The 11,352-nt window shown below is 38.8% G+C and overlaps 1 protein-coding gene across 1 annotated transcript; it reads left to right on the top strand.

Moving 5' to 3' along the window:
• The first annotated feature begins 2,102 nt into the window (after positions 1 to 2,102).
• On the top strand, positions 2,103 to 6,588 carry LOC122839564 (gap junction alpha-8 protein-like). The gene is made up of 2 exons (XM_044131272.1): positions 2,103 to 4,316; positions 5,962 to 6,588. Exons 1-2 carry the CDS (start codon positions 3,067 to 3,069, stop codon positions 5,999 to 6,001), a joined length of 1,290 nt encoding a protein of 429 aa, XP_043987207.1. The 5' UTR covers positions 2,103 to 3,066; the 3' UTR covers positions 6,002 to 6,588.
• Positions 6,589 to 11,352: the final 4,764 nt, after the last annotated feature.

The raw sequence follows: 11,352 nt of genomic DNA, 5'->3' as shown, positions 1-11,352 counted from the left end.
TTAAACAGCAAACGTGCTATTTGCAAATAGCATCTCTATTACTGAATGTTTTATGTTTCAGCAATGATAAAGTTCTTGTGAAACCTCCATGTTTGATTGAGCAAAAGGAAATGAATTGTTTAAATATAAATAAACTCTAAATTCCTCTCACTGCCAAACAATTGTTCTGTTGATTCCTTTAAATTGGTGCACCAGTGATTTGGCATGACTGCAGGTTTGCAACAGTTTACATTACTGAAAAACACTAGCTTTGTTTAAATTAACCTTGGGATTTAATAAAATGTGTGAATATTTTACGCAGATAAAAATGCTGTTGTTTTACCGACGGGATTTCATACAAACTTGTTTTGCCACATTTTGTAATGTGAGGATAGGATCTTGCTTATATTACAGCCATGAAAACAAAGATATTTAGGCATGGTTCTGGATTTCCTCTGTGGAAAAAATTTTAAGTACAAAGAGAACACAAAGTTCAAAGAGTTAAAATGTAAATGGTGTAAACCACTGTAATTCAATACAGTGCATAGTGGTGTGAACATATGTAATTGTATTTAACACACTTGTTTCATGATGCTAAATGAATCATGAGGTTAAAACCCAAGCTGAACTGAAGTAAACCAAACTAAAATTTTAGAAAAATAAGTACATTTACATTCAAACAAACAAATAAACAAACAAACAAAACTGTCTTAGACCTTAAAGGAGTATGTATAAAATACAAAAAGAGCATTAACAGAAGAAAACATATTGATGTTTCTCCAATAAGCTTATCTTTACAATTACATGTAGAAGAGTGATGATGTTATTCAGCAATTTCTTGCTACCATTAGAACGGCCAATAGCTAATCTTTTTTACTTTTTACTTTTTTAGAGAAGCTGGTAACAGGCTTGAGTCTCGGTTTTCCTGTGTTATATATATATATATATATATATATATATATATAACTGTTAATCACTAAATTAATACTTCAGTTTATTCTGAATCATATTTCTGGATATATAAAAGGAGTAATTAATATTAAATTAAAAAAACTAATATATATATATATAAAGCAATTAGTGTTTAGATAAAACTATCTACTGTGTGTTAATGTTGGCAGTTGGCCAAGGTCTGGGTGATTGCTCTTATTTTCTATTTTAAATAATATTTCATACCATATATAAGTTTCCAGGCTTCATCTGGTTTATTTATAGCTGGTATTTCAGCACAGCTTATATTAAACCATACAATAACAGTAAACCACAATTAATGATTAATATTTTTCTAAGTTAGGTTTGCTAAAATGTCATTTGAAAAGAATGAAATGAAATAACTTTAATGTTTATAATATATAGCAATGCAAATTAGTTTTTACTTCCTTCTTGCAAAACATTAAATACCTTTGGGTTAAGTGTTCTTCTGTTCAAGCATCCATAAAACATTCCTGGTGACTATTTCTGCCTTCTGAGCAGGGAAAGTTTTTTCTATTCCCTCAGGGAAGCATGTTAATGTGGTTCACATTCCTTTATTTCCAACACTCAGTCTTAGAAACAATCTGCTAACAATGAAATAGAACATTTTTCAATATAAACATCATACATTTCACCAACAAAATGTGCAACTGACTAAAACGCTGAAAAGAAAATTAGTAAATTTACACAAATAGTTTTAGAAAGTTTGATTACTCTGCATAAATTAGCTTAAAATGAAACATTTACATTACAATTCGTACCTATTTATTGAGCAAAATACAATAAATAGCATAAAAATGTCTGATGATCTTCAAGCTTACTGCAGCATTTTATGTACTTTTGTTTCTATTAATAATTAAAATTTGTGTGTTACAGGTTGCATAGAGATATACCAAAAAGCATATCTGAAATTCTGTTTAGAGGTCATTCTTGCACAAAATATAACAAGTAGCATATATATATATATATATATATATATATATATATATATATATATATATATATATATATATATATATATATATATATATATATATATATATATATAAATGCCACAGACTCCTGACATTAATTCAGACTAATGTTTTGTGTTATTGGGTGTCTAAAGGACTTGATGCACGTCCACAAAGTTCTCCTTCATCCTTGCCTGAGCTCATAGTTTGTTCCTGACCTGCCTCTAATGTTGGCTCTATTTCTGGAGGCACCATTTGAAATTGTATCTACTGTGCCCATGTTTGCATACACAGAACATCGGATGGTTAAGAAAGTAGGAGTGTGACTGAGCTGCTGTGGACTCTATACCCCGACAGTGTCCATGTTGGTGCAGGAGCTTGAGGCCTGCTTCCATACATCCCTGCTCTGGCTTTGTTGATCCTATTGTTTTTTGCGTCACCCACACGTCGCCCGGAAAATAAAGGCCGTCTGGCTCCAAGCTTAAATATTGCGGCAAACTAAAAACCAACCATCAGAGCCGATTCATTTACATCTGCTCAGTGGGGCGACAAGGACAGGGCTTTAGGTGGGAAAGAGGGCAGAAAAAAGTTCACTCTCCCCTGCCGGGTGCCAAGAGAACGGGACAGGACTCAACTTTGCCGGAGCCGCAGCTGTGGCAAGTTGCCCATTTGGTTGCCTTTTATTCTTTAGTAGGGGACTTTTTGTTACCTACTGATCTCTCAATCTACCATTGCTTTTACTAGAATGTTGCCTTTGAGAGCTATTGACAGCAATGTATATTCATGTCTTCATTTTAGTAAAAATTTAATAGCCTACAGAGAGATTTTGTAAGAACTTTAGATTTACTTCAAATCAGTTTATTTCATTGATATTTCTTATTATTATTTAAAATAGAAACTGAAAGTTTTCAGTTGACTGTTAAGACTTTTGCGAAGTTTCAGTTTGCTAAGTTTTTAAACTGAAATGCATGCAATTATTAGCAGCTAATGTTTGATGAACAAGAATTTCAAAGTTGGATTTGTCCTCTAATGCATTGCTTACCTTTGGGCCTCTCTTTCCCACTCCCACTGTGGATCCTCCCTACCCCATCCTCCCCGTGTGACTGCACCCTCTGTGTCCATTCCTACCCCACCCTTCATTCCGCAGTGCTACGGACCGACCATGGGTGACTGGAGCTTTCTGGGTAACATTTTAGAGGAAGTCAACGAGCACTCCACGGTGATCGGCCGGGTGTGGCTCACAGTGCTGTTCATCTTCCGTATCCTCATACTGGGCACAGCGGCAGAGTTCGTGTGGGGCGACGAGCAGTCCGACTATGTTTGCAACACGCAACAGCCTGGATGCGAGAATGTGTGCTACGACGAGGCCTTCCCCATCTCCCACATCCGCCTGTGGGTGCTCCAGATCATCTTTGTGTCCACGCCGTCTCTGGTGTACGTCGGCCACGCTGTGCACCATGTCCACATGGAGGAGAAACGTAAGGAGCGAGAGGAGGCAGAGCTTAGCAGGCAACAGGAACTGAGCGAAGAGCGTCTGCCTCTGGCACCTGATCAGGGAAGTGTCCGCACAACTAAGGAGACCAGCACCAAAGGCAGCAAGAAGTTTCGCCTGGAGGGCACCCTGCTGAGGACCTACATTTGCCACATTATCTTCAAGACACTATTTGAAGTGGGTTTTGTGGTAGGGCAGTACTTTCTTTATGGCTTCCGCATCCTGCCACTGTACAAATGCAGCCGATGGCCCTGCCCCAACACGGTGGACTGCTTTGTGTCTCGCCCTACGGAGAAGACTGTCTTCATCATCTTCATGTTGGCTGTGGCCTGTGTCTCGCTCTTCCTCAACTTTGTGGAGATCAGCCACTTGGGTCTGAAGAAAATCCGCTTTGTCTTCCGTAAGCCAGCCCCAGCTCCAGCCCAAGGCGAGGGCACAGCCCCGCCTCTGCCATCACAAGGAAAAGGTCTGTCCCCACTGGCTGTTCCCGCTTTGCAAAGAGCAAAAGGCTACAAGTTGCTAGAGGAGGAAAAGGTTCCACCTGTAACTCACCTCTACCCTCTGGCTGAGGTAGGCATGGAGGCTGGCAGAGGGACTCCACCCTTCCAGACACTGGAGGAGAAGGTGGAGGAGGTACTGCCCATGGAGGACATCTCTAAGGTGTACGATGAGACTCTGCCTTCCTACAGTCAAACAACGGGGACAGGGGAAGTGACGTTACATGAAGAAGAGGTTGAGGAGGTGCCGCCACCAGAGGTGGAAGCAGAGAGAATAGAGGAAGGTCTAGATGAGGATGCGGAGGTAGAGGAAGCAGAAAACGAGGAGATGGAAACCCCTGCTGAGGCAGAGGTGGAGGCAACGGATACGATAGAAGACACCAGACCATTGAGTCGACTGAGCAAAGCAAGCAGCAGGGCCAGGTCAGATGATCTCACCGTATGAACCTGTGAGACAAAGCACACGCATGCCTTCACACATTCAACATCAGGGAGAGCATACACCACTAACTCAAAGCAGTGCATACATTTTACACAGGCGGGCCCAAAAGTGGATGAAAAGGAAAAATCGACAGGGATAGAGAAAAACCTTTAAGGGTGGAATTCTGCAGAAAGCACCCTCAATAAAATAAAATAAAATCTAATAAAATAAACAAAAAAGTCAGAGTGCTTGAGGTAAAACGGAATATAAAAGTAGGAGACTTTTTTACTAAGTGTGTACTTATTTAAAAAGAAAAATGGGGAAATGTTTTTACTTGATAAAAATAATTTTCAGTTTTTAGACATCTTTTCTATTGAAAGAGTTACAGCTATTTATAATGGAGAAATAGGTACTTGTATACAAGGCTTGAGTTGATAGGGAAAGACTACTAGAATGTCTGCAAGTCAATGCTTTTTCTGTAGATGGACGATGACTTTTCTATTTAGACAGTGACAAAGTGTAAAGGCAGCCACACGGCTGTTGCTGAGAAACCTACTGCAGAGAAACACACAACATCTGCTAAGGTTTGCAGATACACAGATATTTAAAGACAAATAAGTTGGATTTAGGTTCAGAGGGCCGTACTTCTTTTGCACATTCAGAGATTTCAACTCTGCAAAGCCTTTAACCCTCGTAACACCTCATCTATGGATCCATTTATACAAGATTCTTTCAAGAGAAGAGGGATTTGCATCAGTTTCAGAGCATTTCTCTCCTTTTTGTGTTCATGAACTAGGTGGTAAAAGCTAGAGCAGAGTTAGACAGAAAAAAAAGAGAAAAATTACCACATGTTGGATGTCTTTTTCAATGTGATTTGCATCTTTTCTTTTAGATCTGCTTATGTTCTGTAGCCGTTCAAAAAAAGGAAAACTTGTGTACTGTGATATCAGCTGTCCATGCAAGACAGCAGGGCTCATTTTGCCCAATCAGAGAGAGGACTATAGTAGTGACCTCAAGCCAAATCCTCTCTGCGTGCTGCACACATAGGCGTCCGGGCGATAAAGATCATGCAGCATCAGCACAAGCTATTGTTGGGAGCACGACAATAAAAGAAACCACGCTCATCAATGAAAACAGGCATCCTTGACCCAGGAAATCAAACCTTTGACTCAGTTTCATTTACACATTGGTATTTATCATTACACAACACGGACAAACTACAAAATGCATGAAGTTTCAGAGGATTAGTGTGCTACTCTACTTACCGCAAGTTAAATTAAATACAGTACATTTAAAGCAGCTGATTTCAGGAGAAATGAAGTTTTATAAGATAATACACATTTATTGTCACAAACCTAATAAAGCTAATACAAATTGAAATTTTGAGGAGCAAACTTTTCAACTTAATTATTTTGCTAATAATAAATAAAACAGAGTGAACACAAGTTTTGGCCCCAGATTTACCACAAATCTTTAAATTCTCTGGTGGTTTTTTTTTTTCCACGCTGTACCACTATGGGTGTCTTGTCTGTAAATGTGCATTCCCAATTGTAAAATTGTAGAAAATGGATGAATTGTTTTTGAGTCTTCTGTGAAGTTGATGTTTTTCTTTCCTGTTTTGATTTTTCTTTTTTTTGATATTAACAGGTCTTTCACTCTGAGTCACCTGTTACATCAGCACGAATAACGTATTCATTAAGCAGATTTTGGCCGTATTTGCAGAACTTATAGTGTTGATATTGTCAAGGCTGGGATGAGAACAAGTACTTCTCACGTAGAAAGGCAACTGCTGTCCCCCATGTACACCCTACCCTCCTCCTGCTCACTATTATCTGCACATCTTTATGATTCAATGCTGGAACAAGTTAAAAGTGCTCAACACTGTTATGCTCCAAGGATGACACTGGGTCTTTTTTACATTAATATGGCTGGTAACGTATGATTTTTTTTGTACTTTGAAACTGTTGCATTACCTATATGTTTGTAAGAAGACACAATGATTAATATTTGGGGGGAAAAATAATTTTTACTAACTTGTAGTCTTCTCTGATGATAGATTCTTTTGAAATGTGAATAAATACAATAAAAAGTCCCACGTGGTCATGATGAGTTGTTCTGCACAAACACACTAAGTCATATGGTAACAATGTGCAAATTTTCTGTAATAATGTTGGACGTATATGACAGAAGGTCTGAAATGGTTCTGGTTTTTTCTCCGTGTGCCAGAATGAACATATCAACTCCAGAAAACAAAGCAAAATTTCTGTAAAGCTGCTAAAGTGGAAGCATTCCGCCCACATTGGCTTAAAAGCCTCTCAGGCACTCAGAGAGGAATAAGTCATTACTCCAAAGGCAAGATGACAAAAGCCACATTACAGTTTGCCAATACACTCAGGAGCAAGAATTTAAAATTTTGGAGACAAGTCGATCGGTATGTGACAGGACACAAAAGATGGGAGGTCTGGACTGGTACACTGTTTAGAAAGTGTATCATATGTAACAAAGTTCTGAACCCAATCCCACAAAAGAAATTACTTGGAGAACTGCAAAGGCCTTTGCAGATATGCTACACCAGTTCTGTCTGGAGAAACTTCCAGTAAACTATTGTGAGAAGCGATGATATCACAAATGTTTGACCCAAACCAAACAATTAAAAGGCAAATCTATCTACCAAATACAAAAAAAAATGGTCTTAACTGTAAGCAGAAACAAGAGAGAAATATTATTTTATGAAGTAATGTATGTAATGTGAATTAATTTATATTAAGACTTGTTTACTGCCATTATTATCAGGCTTAAAAGCAAATAGGCAAAAAGTACAACCGTGAATAGAAACACAATACGACTGCAAGGAATATTATCAGCACTAGGGGGCAGTGTTTTACAACTACGGTAAATTACCCGTCATCCAACAACCCTCCAGAGACCCTGTTATCTAACATACACAGAAATATTCTTCCTCGTGGTCACTTTGAGGGGATTTGAATTGCCATAATTTTTCCATTACTATAGACAAAACATGGAAATACAAAATACAAAAGATAGAATATCATTTACATCAAAGTTTTCTGCTGAGATCAAAGGAGCAAACAGGATTTGTAATTTCTCAACATTTAACACAAATCATCAAAGAGCAGCTCACAAGCTGGTAATTGCTACTGTTATCAGTGCATTCCTGGATAATTAGAAAAAGGTTTCACAACATTAACTTTCAGTGGAGATCTGTAAGAAGGAAACGTTTACTCTGTAGCAAAACCACAAAATTTACCATAGAAAATGCAGGAAAGGTCTACGACTTGTTTATAAAGGGGCCATATGTCTAGAATGCAAATTTTTAGGATACCAGAAGAGAATGTCTCCTGTCCTGGCAACCTAACTTTACAATGCAGTCTGAAGTTTTATTGTTAGTAAGTGAGCTTCATGTCAAAGATTGGGACATGCACGTATTCCTGTTTGTTTACAGTACTGCAATAGGCACATGCATTAACCATGTGCCTATATGGGAGATGAAGCAAACGCCTTTTATACTTGAGTGTAAACAGAAATAAAGCAGGTGTTGGGTATCCTGTTCTGAGATAGCCTTGGGGAACACTATCTCTCAAACAGGTGCTCTCAGCACAACACCTGTTTCAACAGACAGTAACTGGGAAAAACTAGATAAAGCTGAGAGAAAGCTGAAAGAGGAAACCAAATACACAAAGCAGCATTGTCTTCGAGATTAACAATAGATTTCATCATAAATTGTGAAAAACAAAACAAAAACAAGCAAACATAAAAAACAGCGTGGTCTTAACATAGAGTCATGAAATATAACATTCAGGTGACAGGAAGAAAGACCACCAAATTACACTTACAGTCAAGAAGATAATTGACATCCACCTGTCAATCATTCCTGGGGGTTTGTCTTCACATGAAGGGGGCTTGAGCCCCCGCCCCTTTTATCTTTGATGCCCCTAGTGCCCTTTTTGAGTTTTTTTTCCAAATTATTTTTTTCCAATTTTTATTTTTAATCTGTATATCATTAGGCCTGTTTGTGCCCCTCAGGAATAATATTTAGCGAAATATAATAATTTTGTAAAAATAAACTAGTCTAGCTGCCCTCAGTCTAATAATGACTCTCTGAGTCTCCATGTTGTTCACACACCGGGTCCGTGGTGAGGAGGAGCGGACGGATCTGTGTCCTCTAACTGTCAAATTATGGGCAAGAATATTTTTTTAATACACTGGTTTGTGAATAAAAACGTAGTTCTGATGTTGACGTTAGAAAAACTGTTTCAATTCATATTTTCATAATCGTCCGTGCAATAGCGTGACAAAACCCGCCTCACCCCTAAACACAGAAATGCTTCAGCTGCAGAGAAAACATCTGACTTTAACTTAATCATTCTGCTAAAAGCCCGGTTCGGTTTGCTACAGGCAGTCTGGGTCGGTCCCATCGACAGGTATAAAGAATGTCTGTCTTTATATCAGACATCCTGATATAAGACATGGTACCGACTGTCACCGCGAGTTGCAAAGCAGCTCAAAGCCCCAGTACCACCTGCTGACTCTTCTCTCTGCCTCTCCTTAACTTTTCTAGCAGGCGGGTTAAAGCTGCTGCTGATAGGATCTGGGCTGATAGGATCTGGGCTGATAGGATCTGGGCTGATAGGATCTGGGCTGGAGGTTTGTGGCTGTAAATAGAAGTTATTGCAGAACCTCAAGTCTTAAAGGAAGATTCGGCCCATTTAGAGTTCACAAAATAAACATCAGAGAAAATATTGTAGCAATAATTAGAACCGCAGCAAAAAGTCAAACGTGCCACAATGAAATGAATCAAAATGTCTCCAAAGCATCGGTGGACTGACGGGAGCCACCGGGGGATTCCAGGTAGATTCCAGGTAGAATCCAGGTAGATTCCAGGTAGATGGCAGCAAATTAGCTTGTTTCATAACATCTTTGCAGAGACCTTCTCTCCTCTGGTCTATTTAACAGCTACAGTCTCAGATCATCTCAGCCCTCCAGGATTGTCAGCAGCAGAAACAGAAACTTTATACCTGTTGGGGAAAATATAGACTATATTTGCTTTGCATTTCTCCACATGATGGCAATGATATAGCATCCAATTAGATTCTTGATTAATATGGGTTGTTGCTATATTGTTGTATGGTGTTTTTGTACAATGTGCCCCTTTTTTAAATTTGAGCCCTTGCCCCTCCAAAGGTCTCTGCACGGCCCTGCAATGGTCAAAGTTTGTCCTCAGTTACCTGCCCTTTATCTGGACCTCTATAAACATTGCTAACACACTGCGGTCATAGAGATTTCATGGAAAATAATAGGAAGTCATGGTCCAGAGTTGTTAGTGGGAAACATGCAATCCCGACAGCCGTTACCCAGACCATGTAGAGGCCAAAAGATAACTTATCGTTCCAAAACCCAAACTGAGACTGGAATAACACAAGAGATGGATTAAGGCTTGCAACCAACCTCATGTCCAGCTAATTAAAACTGTGATTGAAGACAGCTACCACACTCATCTGTACAACGGTAACTGGTAGTAAACATCCCATTTTTTTATCATGACAACACTTATTCATAGTCAAATAAGTGAAAACAGTTATCCATGATTTTATGTGTGCATAAAAACATTGCAGTAACTGTGGTATTTAAAGTTAAGCACATTTTTATACTGTTTATTTTTAAACATTTTTCTGAAGGCAGATTTTCACAAACTATTTTGAATGTGCAACATGCGTCCAACACAGCTTTCACAATCACATCCAATGAGACTTTGTGCACCTCTTTCTCTGGCTGCGAAAGACTTGAGCTTTAACGTTGATTTCTACATTGTTTCCCACAAATAATCTTACAGAACTGATGTAGAACTTGCAGGAGAATATTTCTGTCAGTCGTCTTTGCATCAGTGTTGGCTGATAATGTAAACATCATTCTCAGGTAACGCATTGAGTTTCACTGCCTAAGCCATTGTAACATTGTAACTCTATTTCCACATGGGGGCAGAGCTGGTGTTATATCCACTACAAATTCAGCCCACAGTTTAGTTTGAAAATTCGATATCCTTGGATATCATGATCTCTGGTCTCAGACAGTTTTAGCAAGACTTAGAACTGCAGTGGGTAACATTTCTAAAAACATTTTTACATATTAAAACTCAGACCCTTTCTCTCCCCTTGTACATGTAAATAAACATGTTACTTTTATCCTGCGGTCTTTGCATGATTCTGCACGTGGGCTAAATGACTTCCCAACATGAACCCGGACCTCTCCCTGACTATTCTTGGAAAACGTCAGGGAAAGTTTTCTTCCCTGATGTTTACTGAGTTCTTCTGAGCACCTAAAAAAAAGAAAAAGCCTTACTTTCTCTTTGAGTAACCAGTGAACTGCCCATGTAATGACTGTGGACTCCTAGGCTGCCATGTGGTATTACCTGTACTCTTTCTTTGTTTTTCTTTTTTAAATCAACCTTCCTTGGCTTGCACCATTTGGCTTCATTCAAACAGACATGCTGTTCAGTTGGTTGTAAGTCTGACTAAAACAATCCACTAAAAGTTAAATAGTCCTCCTTTTACACCATGGGTTTTCAAAATCATTAGGGAAGCTTTATTTCTCTATGGAGACAAGCATGACTGTGTTGTGACCTTTTTACCAAGAACACAGGTAACATGCTGCTCTACGGATAATCCTGAGCTAATGCTCTCAACCTCATACAGATTTTTCTTCCACTGTGTGGTATTTCTTGGTGCAATCAATTTCAGCCTTACAAATGAAGTAGAAAACACTGCTGTATAAGTGACATTTGACAGTAATCAAACATGAAGTGGGATGAGGAAGATGTGCAACAAAGGTCCTGCAGTCAGCAATTAAACACCTGGATGGCAGCATTCACTTTATGGTTGTAGTGAATTAACCATGGAAACCACAGCATGAGCATTTTTCAGTCAGGTAGAATGGCTTATTTCACAAAACAATAGACAGATCGAGGGAAGTATGCTTTATTGTCAATGAAAGGGGTTCCAACAATTGTCACGTGTACACACA

Source organism: Gambusia affinis, linkage group LG11, assembly GCF_019740435.1.
Source record: "Gambusia affinis linkage group LG11, SWU_Gaff_1.0, whole genome shotgun sequence".
NCBI classification, from domain to species: domain Eukaryota; kingdom Metazoa; phylum Chordata; class Actinopteri; order Cyprinodontiformes; family Poeciliidae; genus Gambusia; species Gambusia affinis.
The sequence above is the reverse complement of the archived record's forward strand: the minus strand, read 5'-3'. Positions and strand labels throughout refer to the sequence as shown.

Bases quoted from the DNA above. Each gene is read 5' to 3' on its own strand.
- LOC122839564 (XM_044131272.1), top strand. From the start codon at position 3,067: ATGGGTGACTGGAGCTTTCTGGGTAACATTTTAGAGGAAGTCAACGAG. The intron at 4,317-5,961 runs GTCAGATGATCT...TGATATTAACAG, and splicing joins AAAGCAAGCAGCAGGGCCAG to GTCTTTCACTCTGAGTCACC.